This window comes from Anopheles nili, chromosome X (genome assembly GCF_943737925.1).
Source record: "Anopheles nili chromosome X, idAnoNiliSN_F5_01, whole genome shotgun sequence".
NCBI classification, from domain to species: domain Eukaryota; kingdom Metazoa; phylum Arthropoda; class Insecta; order Diptera; family Culicidae; genus Anopheles; species Anopheles nili.
In genome coordinates this window covers 3188680-3205234 of record NC_071293.1, presented here as the reverse complement: position 1 = coordinate 3205234, position 16555 = coordinate 3188680, and the positions used below count along the sequence as shown (strand labels likewise).

Below are 16555 nucleotides of genomic sequence, written 5' to 3'. Positions count from 1 at the left end.
CTAGCAGAATGATAGTATCATAGCATGTAACGATATGTTCCTGTCATGCTTATTATTTAAACATTACATTTATGCTGCTTATAGACGAGCCGTAGTTATATTTTGTAATCAAAATGTCATTCATTCATGCAGGTATTCGCTTAAGCCTAAGCTACCCCTTCAGTATGAGAGCCTTTCTATTTTTGCCTGACGTCACTATAGCTCAGTGTGGGCTTGTGCGAAAGGCACTCATATATGATCGTTTATACGAGGCAAAAAGAGACAGCTGGTTATTCAAAAGGATGCTGGGAAGGGAAGATTGAAGAACACGGATATCCTGGCCAATTTCAAACCAAAGTAACCGAACGAATGCTTTACAGTCGAAAAAATATAAGATAAATTTGAATGCTTATGCAATGAAACAAAATTAAAATAATTTAAAATATGTTAACTAAAAGCTAACCCGGTGTGTTTACGTTAACAATTTGTTACATGCTAATGCGTCACCGAATTTGGTCTTCATTTTGAACAATTATTCACTCAACACAATCTAGCGCAGAAACGATTGAATGACCACGTGTGATTACTCTATTCACAGAAAGGCTATGAAAAATAAATAATTTGCATACATTTAAAAATGTCGCCCTCCATAACCCGGTTAAACGATCTAAGAGAACTGGTTTGGCATGTTCGTCGTGGGAGGTTTTTATAATTGCACGTTGTTTTCAACACCTTCCAGTGCTGTTCAAAGCGAACGAACACCGCCATGATATTCTAGCGTCCAGCCCTCCATCCGCATCGAACGTTACGATTTGCTGGAAAATGAGAAAAGCAGATGCAACGGCTGACTGCGCCTTCGTCATCCACCACCCACCACCGGAAGCATGCCCGCCGACGATGGTATTAATTTGCATCCGCTCTCGCCCGGAGGTGGGAGTGTTTTATTACCTCATTAACGTTCCAGTTACGACGCGATACCGTCATCGTTGGGATGATTGCGTCATGCTATTTGATGACGGCTGGCTAAAGTGAAGGGCGGTCGAATGCATCAGCTTCATGTGCATTAATGCAACCTCATCTGCGGGCGTCTAGAGCGAAGGTACCGATGACCTGACTGAGGTCACATCTCGCAAGATGCACAGTGCAGTCTTTGGTTAGCTGACTCTAATTTATTGCTCCGCAGAAGCATCCCAGACATCCAATTTTATTTAAAGCTGCTCTGTAGTGGGCAGGGCGGTGGAGATCTGGACAGCGGTAATTTAATCGGTAGTAAATCTGAAAATGAGGCTACTCTCCGCCGCAAGATGTCTGACTCAGACGTGTTGAGAGAAGTGAACGCTGTGAAAATATTGCAAAGTAGAGCGCAAAGAAACAGATCGACCACACGGAGCACCGGCCACTTGAGGAATATCATTATCGTTTATTTGTAATGCCGCAATTCCAGCTTAAGTGTGTACATTGCTGCAGCGGTAAGCACAGGATTAGTGTATGCTTTAAGTTTTTTTGACTAAATGGCGATAAACCCACGATGCATTGCCGAGCTACCGGAAGATACATGCAATGTTGGATGTCTTTTGAGTAACTTTAATAAATTAGCTGCATAGGTATAGCATGCTCATCCGTGTATGTGTTAGAGATGGGGGAATGATGGTTAAAATCTCTCCACCTAGCCAATCTAGCCCTCTACAGTAAGACCCGTGTCGTTCGAGTAGTAATTCTTGCTGGTCTCCCCATTCCGTTTCCTCTAGCGGCGGCACGGCTGTCCCAAATACCTAGTCCCTTCAGAGGACTCGATCCCGGGCGCCCTAACGCTGCTCCGCTGAATGGCCAACCGCCCCGCATCAGTACGGTCGCATCATCGAGTTTCATATGAGTGGCGAGCTGGTGAGCGAGGTGAGCGACGTGTTCTGAGGGACCGGTGACTTTTTGTCCTTCTCATCGAACTCATCCGTCTGGTTCATCTTAAGCTCATACAGAACCGCGTTCAGTTTGTTCCATTCGTCCATGCGCGGATTCGCGAGGTTGTCCGCGACATCGTACACGTAGATACGGCCAGCTTCATCGCCGACTGTCACGTGCAACCCAGACGGTGTCCAGGAGACACGATTCAGGGCAGGTTGGCCATCGACGGTAATCGACGCGGTCGGTACTTCCGTGTCCTGGTTGAGGTTCCACAGGTCCAGCCGGCCACTGCCATCTACGCCCGCAAACAGTGCCGGATGAATCGGCGACCAAGCGACATCCGTCACGTAGTCAGAGTTGTCCTCAAACGAGTACAGTGGTTTGTTGTCCTTCAGGCTCCACAGCTTGATCGTCCAGTCGATGGAGGACGTCAGGAACAGATGGCCAAAGTCGGGCGATGACTGATTGTGGTGTGCGGAGATGCCGGTGACGGGACCGAGGTGCTTCTCGTACGTTTCACCAATGCCCGACCGATTGCCATGGCGACTGGCTGAGTAGACGTAGCCATCTTCGCTACCAAGCACAAAGTTGTTCACTTCATTGTGCGGAAATGCCATGCAGGTGACGGAGATAGCCTTTGACTGGCGGTACTGCAACTCCAGCACGTCCTGCGGCTGGGAAAGCATGTCCAAGCTCCACGAGCACAGTTTACCGTCCGAGCTGATCGAGATGACGTTGTGTGCGTTCTGCGTGCCTACCATCGAGAGACAGTAGACGGGTTGCTGTGGATAATTGTATATAGTATGATTAGGACACTGCCAGAGATGCATTACTGACATCAATGCCTACCGTATGAGCATTGGCGCTGAGTGGTGTCCGCTGGATGGGAGTGCGTTTCTGCACTCGATTGTCCCAGAGCACGATCTGGCCTGAATATGTACCGCCAAGGATCAGGTTGGGGTGAAATTTCGCAAAGCAGGTCGACATGACGGCGCTCTGACAGTGGAATACCTCCTCAGGGGTTTGCTTCTTGAATTTGGTGTTCCAGACTACCACCACGCCGTCCGGTTCGTTCGGAGTTTCTTCATTACTATGGTACGAGGCGACCATGAGCTCGGGGAAATGAGTCGACCAGTCGAAGGATGTCACACACCGATTCTTCGACCAACGGTCGCAATAGAACGTGCGGTTCAACGACAGCCTCGCATGTGATTTCTCATCGCTGAAACGAGTGGAAAGAGAACGCAATTATATCAGGTCTCGAAGAAGGTGTTTATCGCCGGTGTCTAGTGTACTTACTTGATGTCGTCCGCCTCTCCTCCTCCGATGTAATCTGTGTAGATATCGACCGTTTCAGAGAGGGCGCGTTCCATCACCTTGCCGGCGCGCAAAATGAAACGCTGGAAGTCTTCCGAGAGGATGATCATTTGCTTCTGCTCGGCTGATAGTTCTTTCACTATGTAAAAAGGTCAAATACAGCAACCCATGAGATATACATACGGCATGTGCGAATGCCAGACAGTGAGATCTAACATACCCTCTTTGAGGTCCTCCTTCTTTTGCTCTTGCGGCGTTATGGCCGGTGCCACCTCCTTGACCGTTGGCAGACCGTGAGGCAGGATACCGGGTGGCAGCTTCGAGTGAAACCCATGGTCAATATGGGTGAGGGAGCTTTCCTCATCGTCACCTTGACCGTCCCCAAAAGTAAGCACTGTATGAGTAAAACTGTTTCTGGTCTAGTATGTTCTGGGTCGTAGCAGAATAACTTAAACTACTTAACTAACCAATCTTAACGCTAATAATGAAAACACATACACACATTATATATACGCACACACATACACACGCGCGTTCAATTTCCCTTCCTTTACGCCATTCGCGCACCTCTTCTCCATGGACAGGAACACATTCGTTCGTACGCCCTTTTTGCATTCTTTTTCTCGTATAACAGAATCAATAATAGTGTCATGGTACAACATAAGCAACCATGATCACCATGTGTGGATGTATGTACAAAAATGATTGCACCATCGCACTAATTGGCGAGTAACTACCAGGCGACAAAATAGAAGGAGGGGCAGCTAATCGAAAATAGCTAAGAACCTCTGAGAAACACGAAAAAGATTGGGGAGAAATAGGGAAGAGAAAGAGAAAGAGAAAAAAAGAGGAGAAAGAGAGAAAACAGAAAGGAAAAAGGAAATTGGGTTGGTGAGTGAAAAGGAGACATTAGAACTACAAAATGCAGGTTCCGCAAGGAGTCATCTATTTGACAGGATTCACAAAATTATTTCCGACAGGTAACATTTAATCATGTACTTGATCATCCAAAACAACCACTGGTTGAACAGCTTCATGCTCTAATTTAAGTCCATTACATTACTGAAGAAACTGTAGCAATTCAAACAGTAACATGAGATTGATACTTTCTCTGAATTTATTCTGATTTTGATGGTCGAAACATACTGAAATCAGTTCCATGATTTCAGTTCCAAACCTATGGTCTTCATTGCGCAACAAAACACTGGCTTCAATTGCCTTCCATCATAAGCAATAATTGACAAAAGTACAACTCATCTTGCACATTCATCGTTTAAGGAAAGTCATGAAATTAAAATTTGAATAATGGCAAGAATAAGACGAGGCATCAGGTGTGTTATTTACATGTGCGTGAGCTGCTCGATTTGGACTAGGATGATTGAGATAAAACCAATGAACGCGTCGGTAGGTACATTAACATAGAGATTTTACGAACAACAGAAACTATGTCAGGGAGGGGCGGAGATCAACTCTGTTGGATGGGGCAGAGACTGGAGACAAGGCGATAACAATGATAGCAATAATAGTAGAAGCTGTAGTAGTAGTGGTAGTAATAGCAGTAGTAGCCACAACGGAGGAGGTAGAGGTGATTCGTGGTGATAGTAGTGGTAGTAACAGCAGTAGTAGCTCATTAGTCACTTATGAGTAGGATATAACGCTTTAAATGATCTTCAAATCTTCGGCTCATTGTCGGCTCGGGCACTAAACGGATATCGAGCGGTAATACGGAGCAGGATGCTCTTAGATGGATACGGGGCCAACCCCTTGTTGGTATCGATGTACTTTAGATTAATCTATTTCTCCACCCATTTTTGCAGGATATTAGACATACAGAGAGAAAGAGAGAAGGAGAGATAGAGAATAGAGAGAAAAGATAACAGATGGACACTAGGAGAAGACAAATGGACAGAGCTGAGAGGCTGAGTGTATGCACACCACGTTTCTGTGTGCTTTTGTGATTAATACAGGAAACAAATACCGGTGCAGCCAATACACATACACAAACAAACAATCCAAATACTCTCAGTGGAGTAGGAAGAAAAGAATTTTCACATAATAATGTTAATATCAACAACCCGTAATAATGGGAGCGAAATGGCGGCGTTATGAGGATTAGCGATTCGTATGTCTAATTTGTGGCGTATGAACCAATACTACTATTTTAGTCGCCGCCAGTGTGTATGGATGAATGTGAACTGTGTCCTACTCATTTAGTAACGAAATATGGGTGAGAAATTATTGTGTCATTCTATCCGATGCAGGTTAGATCATATCCTGTTACAGGGTGACAGGACCCTTCCAAATGTAGATAACACCAGAAAGCTGCTAATTAGTACACCTTTCACAGTTAGGGAATGCAGAACGCGAGCGCATGTGTTTAAGTATGAGAAGATGTGGGTTAATGCGTCCAACAAAAGATCAGGATATCATGAAATGCCGTACAGTACACTTCGTCGCATATAAGGACATGTTTCTAAGTTCACACATTAGACTTTACAGCGTCGGACGTACAGGATTTTTGGGGTTTAAAGGTAAAGGAGAGGCCCGTGCCGAGAGGATAATAGAAGAAGAGTAAGAATAGAAATGGTAAGAAAATAGAAAAAATAGAGCGATAGAGAAAAATAGATATAGGTAGAGAATGAAAGAAAGAAAAAAAGAAGGGCACCAGCGGAATGGAAGTAAAAATTGGAGAACGGAGAGTCAATAAAAGGGAAAGGTACGTCCGCGAAAAATGCCCCCATCCGGTGAACAAACGGTTTCGGCGGCGTTCCAATCACACATCAAACGGGAAACGGATAGATACATATGCAAGTCTAGCGCAATGATCTAATTCAAAATGCGTATCATTCAACATAGCAATGAAACAAAAATAAACAACAACCAGGACTACATATACAAGAAGAAACTTGTGCAATAAATAAAGAGAAAACAAAAGTAGGAAACTTTTTTCCTAGCACGCTCAGTACAACAAGAAACCCAAAACAAAGGAATGGCGAGAGAAATGAAAGAAAAAAAAACACAGGAAGCAAGGCTCAGTATGCTTCGAAATAATAAAACTTGTTATGCATGACGTGTATAAAATATTAAGAAGTACCGATTTTAGATGAAGAACAACAAAAAAGTATATAGGAAAATTCTATTAACAACATGATTGTCTATATGGTATATATATATAAAAAACAAAAGTCTAAGTAAAAACGAGATAAGAAATTGCAAATTTGCAATATATTTTTTAAAAAGAGAGAGAGAGAGAACAGATTAATTTGTTTGTTATGGCAAAAACCTACCTGTAAACTCATCCTCCCACTCTAAACCGGGGTTAAGATTGTATTCATCTTGAAATGGGAAAAAAGTCTAGCTTAAACTTCGTGTAGCTGGGTTTTGTTTTTGGTTTCGATTATTATTATTCTTTATAAGAAAAAAAGAATAGAACTTTTTTAAATGATTGTGTAAAAGCGACATCGCTTTTTAGGGCGCAAGCTGGACGTAATGCCGGCGTTCTTGCGGCGAGCGGCGGTACGGTTTCGTTTGTCGTTATTAGATTCGATAGGTAAACCTCGATTGGCGGTGTGAATGACAGTGCGGGGTTGTTGTTTGATAGATGAGTTACGCATACGAAATGGATGAGCAGAAGGGAGAAAAAGGAGCGTAAGGTGTTGAGTGGGATCAGAAATTTTAAAAAGGAAACGCTTACAAAAGAACGCAGCCAGGGGCCGGGCATCAGGAGCTCGCGACATAGCCCAGGTACGCACGTGAAAGAGAGTAGGAAACAGGGGAGCATTCGCGTCAAAGTCTATTCAAAACCACCATCCGACAGGTTGCGGACTAATTTTCTAGGCACAAGCTAAACCAGCGACTGAGCAGGCGGCGGGATCGAGGATGGGTTTTTGGACGGACGACACAAATCATTACAATCGTTAATGAATAGATAGAGAGCGTCTGCTACCAGCTAAACCGATACGAATATCCTTATCCTTATCCTTCCACCCAGGCTTAATCCTACATTCCACAGCACCTAAAGTAACGCTACTTGGATGATGGTTTTTGTATGGAGTTTTCTATTGGTTGATTGCTTCTGCTATCGAATGGAATTATTAACACTTCGCCCCAACATAAACACGATGAGAGCTTCGTGATGTGTGATTTCATTAACTTAGACATCAACTAAATGGGCTTATTGCGTGGCAGAACAAGTTTGTGCGTGAGTTTTGCACGTATCGCATGCTGAAATCTGCGATATAGCGCAAAGAGGAGAAAGATTGTGAACTAGGAAAGATGAGATGAGAGCCAGTGAAATAGAAGTAATCTGAAACATTGTTGGCTAACGGGTGTTTGCACTACAACATTTAATATATTGTAAAGCATTTTCGCTGAAGCTCTGAAACATTGCCGATTGGCTGCGTTCTTGTTTATACGTGAGGAGGAGGTTGATCTAGTATACGCAACCAGGTGGGTTTAATGAGAAATCAAAAATAGAGAAACCGAGAAAAAATAGTTGCAGAAAGAATGAAAACAAGGAATCTTTGTTATCATAAAACAGAAACGTGGCAAGGGAATACCATTTGCATGCACTTGCTTTCCGTACAAATGAGACAGTACAAGGAAGTAAAAAAAAGATAAAACAAAACAGTTATTTGCTACCGGAGGGTTTATCATGTTGTGTACTTTTCGAACCAATATAATTGACGTGAAGGTCGGTTACAGTATACGTTCTGTAATATAGATAAAGTGTTTTGATATAAGAGAGTAAAAAGAACGGACAGGAATGTACGATTAAACGGAAAATCCCGAAACAAACAAACAAACAAACATAAGTAGAAGAATTAAAGAAAAAAAGAAACAAATGGGTGGAGAAAATTAGGATGTTAAATCGCGATAATTGCTGTTCTTATTTTTTGGTTCGTTTTCGGAGCACTCGAGAGGGAGCAATAAAGCAAATATAAGGACATAAAATAAGACTAATAATTTAATTGAGCAACAAATTGAGATCATTTGAAGACGAGAGACAAGTAAACTAAATGATGCAACTAAATTACGCGAAGGGGAACGATATAAAACTTGCTGCAATTGGCAGTGACGGGGGCTAATGGATTTGGGTGAGACAAATACTAGAATTATGCGACAATAGGGGGGATGAAATGTAATGGATTTTATTTGGGATGAAAAGTGATTGGGGTGGGCTAATCGTTTTTGAACGGGTGAATCATTCTTCAGAGTTGTGCTTCAACTGAGGAGCCTTCAATGAGCATTGAAAATCGTTTGAAAGATTGATTCACCCGTGGCCAAAAACCAATCAAATGGATGATTATATTTAACAAAAATAACATAAATGACAGCCCTCATGGATATGGTTGAACAAAAAAAATGATGGGTTGACAAATACTATAGGAACGCGATAAGTAACGACGATGGTGAAACGGGCTACTCACCGTAATAATCGGTTGCATGGGCTGCACAATCGAGCGACCGTTGATTCCGTTGGCGGCGAATCCATCGAGCAATTGGTCCGTTTTGTTCCGAAACCACCGGAAACGAGGGGAAAGAAAAGAAAAATTAGTTCTACTCTGGAAACGGTTGCGTTTTTTTCTTTCATTTTTTCATCTAGAGCTCGCGCGCCTGTAGTAACAGTATGGAACAGTGAACGGTATAAGCTAAAGAAAAACGCAAAGAGAGCCAAACGAGATTCAGATCTACACACAGTAGGCTGTAGAGTTGATTTTGGAAATGGCTATGGATAACGAAAACATATCGAACAGAAAGTAAAGCAAAGCCAATAGGTCCAAGGAAATGAGACAAGTAAACATTGAGAACACAGGAGCAAAAAAATAAGCATAGATAGAAAACTCAGGACGTTTAAGCATAAGGCTTTTTTACGGAAAATTTGGTACCGGTCATTTTGGAGTTGGGTTGAGGGGCGGGGAGTAAGAGTACTGAGCTCGGCACCAATCTAGATTATTTTTGATTTTCGATACGATAGATGCTCTTGGTACACATCGATATCATGCTTTACCTTTACGCGGTCTCCACCAATCCTCCATATATCCTGATAGAGGTGAGGAATGGCAAGAAAAAACTGTATTTGTTATTTTATTTCAATAAATGTTCCTCTGGAAAAATGCAGGTGGGTAAGATTGAAAGAGTTTAGCTAGCGCCTTTCGAGCAGAATCGGTATCTTATTTTCATCGGTCACGTTCTAGCGTTCTGGTGAGCATTTGCCGTCTGCCACAGCCGGCCAACTTCTTGCTACGACTGACAAGAGGGGCGGGATCTGAGATGCAAAAGCTGACCGATAAAAAAAATGCATTTTTCGATTCGCTTCAATTTCGAGCTTCCCTGCTGCTAATGAACGGAAGAAGTGAATTGAGTATCGAGACCAAACTCTCTATCCTATGTTTTGAATAGCGGCAAACAGGTTGCGCATGAGAACCTTTTCATGACGAAGGGCGTGAAGAATGGAAGGTGCTAGAGTGACGTTGCTTCTAACCGAACAAAAACGGATTCTAATACACTTACCGTCGCGTTCGTGACCACCCGAGCTGTTGGTTTGGGTCTGCTTTGAGTAGACGACTGTTTCCTTCGGGGGAATGTTGGTGGCCTGCACGGAGACCAGGCACAAGTTGACCGGTTTCTTGCGGTAGCTGAGGAGAGAAGGAAAACTAAAGAAGTGCAGCTGCCTGACCTTGACCTTCCTCCCATCATGCCCAGGGTTAGACCCTTACTTTTGTCCATTGATGCTGGGTTGCAGGCTCGCTTCTGGCGTATGTGTGGTAGACTGATCAGAGGTTGCTGAATTAACCGACGACAGTGACGACAGCACCTCGGAGACGGGAGCCACGCCGAGTGATGACAGCATCTCATCCAAATCTCTGTAAATAGCGAAAAATGACGAATGATGGGGCATAAATGATCACATCGAGCATGGTTTGGGTCAGATATCGATTGCTTACTTGCGTGTGTTCGTTTCCGAGTGGCCCAATTTTCCAGCCGCCTCCTCCATGTCCTTTTGCTCCTTCTCCTTCCGCCGGCGATCCTTCTCCTCGCGGAGGGCCTGCAGTTTGGCCTTCTTCCGCTCCAGCTCCGCTTTTCGATCCATCTTTGAAAGCTTCGCGAATTGCTCTAATTTCTCCAGCTTTCACAGCTGCATCGACACCAATAGAATGAGACACAATTTTGTTTTAACGTTCAAAGAAGTATTCCATTTCTCAGCAAAGCCAACGAGAGGGAAGAAGAGCGAGAGTTAAAAAACAACCGTATGACGTAGCGAGGAGTTTCAGCTAAATGACGTCATTTTGTCATATTAATTGCAAACTATCCTATTAGCAAAGAGATTAAATACTGCAGAAGCGTGCGAAAAAAACAACGAAAAACGTGTAACATTGGTTGCGTTAGAGCTGGCGGGTTTGAACTCACTTTTTTGTTCCACCGCAAGAGGATAATCTTAAATTGCAGCTTAATTTAGAGTGATTGGTGGGTTAGACTAGAAGCCCCAGGTATTACAGTTATTTTTCCTTCCCAACGGTACTGTCAAACGTAAGCAACGGAGAAGGGGCTCGAAAATTGCCACCTCAATCGTATCTTCTTTTGGCTTTGCGAGCAAAACAATCAATTTGTTCGATCCAATAATGCTATCCCGTAATACTCAATCGCCGCGCAACGTTGTTAATAACATTCTTTTTAGATGATAGTAGGCAGGCGCAGCATATGTTGATTGAGTATGGGCCACAAACACAAATCGATCCGGGGATGGGCCGTGCTTTGAACCACGATTGCTCTAAGTTGGCTAAGCTATTCTTTGTGGGGGTTTGGAGATCTTGTTGATTGTTAGTTGCTACAGGGATTAATATTATTGCCTGTCTTAAAAAGTAAAATACGCTTTAATACCAGAGCTGTGAGTGAAATTTTCACTTTCTCCGCACTACACACGTCCGCACTGCGCCGACACTTCACGGGAATTTGCAAATGGAAAATTTCCTAGCATAAATCGATAGCTAAAAGCAAAGAAGTTTATAGAGTAGATCTCACTTCTTCATCGTCCAGGCGCTCGTGACAGTACAACAAACACATAATTCTTCAGCAGTTTTGCAGTTGTTTTTTATGAGAGTTTACAATTTTACACTTCTCGCTTATTTTGTTTTGTTGGTAAACAAATGAATGTTTGTGATACAAAGGGCTTTATTGTAATAAATTGCGAGCTTCAATTATTTTTCTCACACTTTGACATTTCATCAACCGCACTTTTGAGCGGTCCGTGATGCTGTTTTATTTACTGACCTTTCAACGCAGTCATATATGCACATAAATGAACCGGTTCATTCGAAGCGGTTGAACCGGTTCATCGGTTGCAATGAAATATTTCAGTTGCTCGGGTGAAAAATACCATAGCAACATGTTTACACAATTTCAATATCAACCGACGGGTAAGAATCGGTAACTGGATCGCATAAAATAAAAGAATCAAAGGTAATTGTTGCAGAAGGAAAATATAGCCAAAAAACGTGTTCCATGATAATAACCCCCCGCAATTAGCACACATGGCCCAGCTGAAATCGTCCACTTCAAATGAAGCGAAATCTGATCGGTTGGGAGATGGGACAGCAGGTGCGAAGCACAACTTTGAACTGGATGATGAGGAAGTGTCGATGATTTTTGGATTTGAGGAGAACGATGCACGACAGAAGCTGCTCAACTTCCCTAAGTGCTCACGACTGGTGATTAGGTAGGCGAGGCAGCATGCTGATCCTAGATCTGGACGAATCCATCCTCACCAATCATCCCTCTTGCTAGCCCCGACTTGCAGGCAGAATTAGGGATGGAGATCGGTACCGCTATCAGTGTGGAGCACCCGTGGAAAGAGATCAAGAAGGAGCTGCTCGAAGATCACCTGCCGGGAAAATCCAAGGGACAGCGCCAGCTGAAGGACAAATTGAAGGACATGGAGTCCGGAAGGCTGGTGCTCGTGGGCTACCTGCCCGACCAGAGCACCGAGGAGGAAGACCTGTTCACCGTCTTCACCGACAACCGTGAAACGCGTGAGGCTCGAGAGCTGATTCGTCGACTTGAGTTGGTCGAGCGATTGTCGGCAGGTGCCGCAATGCGCAAGAAACCCCGTCGGTGGCAATCCCGCGGCAGTGAACCGGAAGTAGAGAGCTTCATCCCGCGACAACGTGCCAACGTGGTTAACGTCGAATCGCAGAGCATATTTCCAGCTCAACGGGGTGGATCGTGTCGCTTCCGGTTACGACTGGTGGAGGATGCACGCGACGGTTACGTGGAGCTCGTTCCGAGAACGGTGTTCCGCAACATTGTGCGCAAGTCGATCGATTTCGGTGTTCAGCTACGTCCACAGAAGGTTCACAAAAGCCAGCAGACTGACCCGACGTTCCCTACCAACGCTTGGTCGCAGTATCTGTACGAAATCGGTGGTGAATCACGTACCTCCGAAGGTCCTGTGGCCTCGTCATCCTCTGGGTCGGCACCAAACCCAGTCTGCCCGAGCAGCCACGTGGAGCAACTACTGCAGACACTCGAGTTCAACCAGATCGACATGTACAGGAACGATTATCCGAGCATCGCGCGACCCAAATCAACCTCCAAGTACGAGGCACCGGTCGTGGATGAGACGATGTGCTTTGTAGAAAGTGCGACCTGCGCCAACCGACACGTGTCTGCCGTGGAGTGGCATCCACAATTGGTGGGCACGTTCGTGGCCGCTTATGTACATCGTATTCCGAGCGTCATGACCGCAGTTCCGGAGACTGGACCTACGGCCAGGACGGCATCAGACGCGGTGTCTCGCTTGGTATTTGAGAAAAGTCCCGTTTTGGCGTGGAACTTTGAGGAATCGCTCGTACCACGGTTGTGGTTCGACTCGCCACGTGAGGTGACGGCTCTGTCGTTCTGCCCGTATAACGGCCAACTACTGGTCGGTGGATTGTCCAGTGGACAGCTCGTAATCTGGGAGTTGACGGACGCACAGCTCGAACACGCAGGTCCTCGTCCAGCTACAGGTGCCGCCCATTCACATCCTGAGCCATATCGGACGGAAATTCGGGCTTTGCTCGGTAACGCAACTCCAACGGGTCGCTTGGCCCGTGGAAACTCAGCTCCTACAGCTCAAGGAGGCCCGCCTGAGACACCGTGGCACGTGCGCCCGGTCGTCATCAGCGCCCTCGAGCGGTCAGCACGCAAACCGATCACCGTCATCCGTTGGCTGCCCCAGAATCATCATTGTGCCCCGACGGGACAACTTCGTGTGAATAGCGCCGACGATCGACCTGGCAGGTTCCTGCTAACAGCCGCTCTGGATGGTACTGTGTGTTTCTGGAACCTGGACTTACAAGTGGTGTCTCTAGCAGCGCCGACATCGGACAAGGACGTGGACAAGGGCAGCTCTGGTGAGCCGGAAAAGACTGGATCCGGCAGTGGGAGTGGACTCGCCCGGCTGAACAACGTCCTTCATCCGACGTTCCGTGTGCGGTGTGATACACCACTCGTGGCGTTGGCCTTCGACGAACCAGTCCCGGTGCGGTTTCAGACTTCTGGTCCAGTTCCAGCCCAGCCACCAACCTGTCGTATGGCGTTCATTGCCGGCACCCTACTCGGAGGTCTTTTCTGGGGCAGATGGGACGGGTACGAGTTCGATCAGGGTGCGACCGTAAACGAGGAGCCGGTGCGCGACCAGGACACTTTTGCGGCGGTACATGACGGCCCTCTGGTGGCGATTGCACGCAACACCTTCGTGCCGGATGTTCTGCTGACGGCGGGTGGAACCGTGTTGGCGCTTTGGGCGGCTGATTGTCGTCAGTCTCCGATCTTCTGGCGGCCTAAGCCTGCCCCCGTTACTGCGTGTGTATGGAGTCTTGATCGGCCGGCGGTGTTCTTCGTCGGGTTGGCGAGTGGCGACCTCGAAATATGGGATCTTCAAAGTACGCTTTGGTTTCGGTGACACCCACGCATGGGCGTCTTTGGATGCACAATTTACTGCTTGCACTAATCTGTCGGTTAGGGTCGCTTCTTGCACAGGTCGTAGAGCTGTGGGCTTCATTTTTGATTTCACGCACGATTTAAGATTACTTTCTTGCGCTTATCACAGTTTTTGAGGTGCTGATGCCTCTATCTTCTCCAAGTGAACCGAGTTTCATGAAAGCATTGATCAATCGGCTGTTTCATATCTAACTCTCTTCTAGTACACACGTCAAACGCCTGTGTGACGTTGAACCTCGGTGCAAGCGTTCTATCTATCATCACTCAGCAACAGCACCAACACCAACAATCACTACCGCAACAACACCGACGTCCAGCTACTAGCAACTCCACTCCAACTGCCCAGCGCCACCTGGCGGTTGCAGACGGAAACTGCGCTGTGCGACTCCTTAGTATCCCGGTAGCATTTGCGGAACCACGGCCGGGTGAGCGTAAGCGTTTCAGGCAGCTGATCCGGGCGGAGTTGGTTCGCAAGCACGATCAGCAGGCCTGGGTCCAGCGGTACTACGAGCAGAACCGGGACCAGATCGAAGCGAAACTTCGGGCAGAGAGGGAGGCTCGTGAGCTGGCGGAACGTCTCGAGGTGGAGAAGCAGGAACACGACGACTTCTTGCGTCGGCAGGCGATCGAGGAGGCTAAAAAGAAGGCGTTGCGTGACGCAGAGAAGCGAGTCGATCTTAGCCGACGACTCGAGGGTCGTTGGAGGTCCCGCTACTACCGGGCGCTCATCCGCACCATGATGGCTCGACGCCACCTCAGCCCAGAGCTACTCGCCAAGCAGATGCATCCGGAACGGGAACGCCGCCGGTATGACATCCGGAAGCGGGCGACGATTGGTGAAAGTTTGGCAGCCGCTCCAGAGGACTACCAGCGAGCTCAGGTGATCCTTCAGCCTACAATCGGGGTTCGAGATCCACGTTCTGGGGCTTCTGGACGTGTGGAAGCGTTACGCGAGACGGTAAAGGCACGCTTCCGGGAGGAGTTGAGCGATTATCCACGTGTCAGCTGGGAGGCAAAGGAGGTCCTGCGCAATTTCCGGTTACCCACAGAGCTGGACAGCGTCGTAGGGATCGTGGCGAAGGGTCGAGCTCGGCGAGATCTCGTACTCTCGGATGATCACGGAAATCTGGAGCACTTGCAGGCGTACTTGGCGAAGCAGACGGCCCGTGGATCGGCCATAGGCGATTGCGATGTTGACGAGCTTGTGGGGCGACCTCTTTCGGAGATGACCACTGGCAATGGTAACCCAGAAGCCGGACCGGAGGGTGAACGACGTGGACATAAGGTCGGATTGCAGCGAGCCCGCTCGGTGACATTCATTGACGACGTGCCGAAACCTAGCCCCGATCTGCCTGGGTAGACACGCGAGTGGCAACCATTCCCGATGTGTAGAAGCCGCTCCTGACAGAGGTCCCGTTAGTGCCCAAGTTGAGTGACGTGACGTGACGGCTGAACGATCGATGTCTAGCGGTATATTTCGTCTGACCCAGCAAGGAACGCGATCGTTTCCACTGAAATTTGGAATTGAGGTCGACGGATCGACGACACGCGCAGCCCCAGCTCCAAACGGGTGTCTGACTCAGGGAACAGCTGCATCAGGGGCTTAGAGAATCATTCTGTTGAGTACATAGTAGCGAATTCATATTATGAACTAAACTCGAGAGTTTTTTATTTGTGGTGTTTTCGTAGCCATCCAAAAATTCGCAATTGTTTGTCGGCTTCCATTAAGCGTTGGCGTAATCTACCTTTCAAACTATTAACGCTCATGACATGTTCACGTCGATGATGGATAGCAAACAGATGCACGTTATCGCCAAGATGCAACATTGCTTCAACCACGCCCCGCGATGTACCTCCACGTTCACATAATAATCGATGAAGCTAATAATGAAAGCATTCCTCATGACCATTCACTTCATCTACATACTCCGTTCGAATCCGCGAGACGTGTCGGACGTCCTTGAAACGAAGTGACGCTTTGCCAAAAAACGCAAACACCCCAAACAACGAAGAGGACCTGCGAGGCGTTGTTTGACGCACCCCAGTGCGACCCCCAGTCAAATGTGCCATTAGCTGAACAATCTCCCCAGGTTGGTCGTTTGTTTGCTCATTAGTTTAAGAGGCCCGTGGCTTTGTTTAGCATCACCGCGTGGTTTGACAAATTGTGCACTTACAGCACAATGACAGGTATCTGCGCAACGCCATGTTGTTGGTTTAGATTTCAGTGTTTTCACCCGAGCAGGCGTTGAAGAGATCCATCAACCGATGGAGAAATGCCACTCGGGTGCGTTGCTCCATTGCGGGCGTGTTTGTGCAAACGCACCACGGTTGTACACGGTTACGCGCGCGAGGTGTTTGCGCGGTATTTTTCGTA

At 46.6% G+C, this 16555-nt stretch overlaps 2 protein-coding genes and 1 pseudogene across 2 annotated transcripts; 1 reads left to right on the top strand and 2 right to left on the bottom strand.

Annotated features, from left to right (window-relative positions):
- Positions 1 to 1389: 1389 nt before the first annotated feature.
- On the bottom strand, positions 1390 to 8706 carry LOC128728451 (cytoplasmic dynein 1 intermediate chain-like; the record flags this gene model as incomplete). Its single annotated transcript, XM_053822077.1, has 6 exons — positions 1390 to 2663; positions 2731 to 3103; positions 3181 to 3337; positions 3419 to 3568; positions 6486 to 6533; positions 8628 to 8706. Coding segments are annotated over 6 exons (1626 nt in total), but the record flags the coding sequence as incomplete, so codon positions are not given.
- A 504-nt stretch (positions 8707 to 9210) lies between these two features.
- Positions 9211 to 11141, bottom strand: LOC128728450 (cytoplasmic dynein 1 intermediate chain-like; annotated as a pseudogene).
- Positions 11142 to 11729: 588 nt separating this feature from the next.
- LOC128729118 (dynein axonemal intermediate chain 3-like) lies at positions 11730 to 15541 on the top strand. Its single transcript, XM_053822768.1, has 3 exons — positions 11730 to 11914; positions 11983 to 14123; positions 14385 to 15541. The coding sequence occupies exons 1-3, from the start codon at positions 11730 to 11732 to the stop codon at positions 15539 to 15541; spliced, it is 3483 nt and encodes a 1160-aa protein (XP_053678743.1).
- The last annotated feature ends 1014 nt before the right edge of the window (positions 15542 to 16555 follow it).

Bases quoted from the DNA above. Each gene is read 5' to 3' on its own strand.
- LOC128729118 (XM_053822768.1), top strand. From the start codon at position 11,730: ATGGCCCAGCTGAAATCGTCCACTTCAAATGAAGCGAAATCTGATCGG. The intron at 11,915-11,982 runs GTAGGCGAGGCA...CCCTCTTGCTAG, and splicing joins TGCTCACGACTGGTGATTAG to CCCCGACTTGCAGGCAGAAT. The intron at 14,124-14,384 runs GTACGCTTTGGT...ACTCTCTTCTAG, and splicing joins CGAAATATGGGATCTTCAAA to TACACACGTCAAACGCCTGT.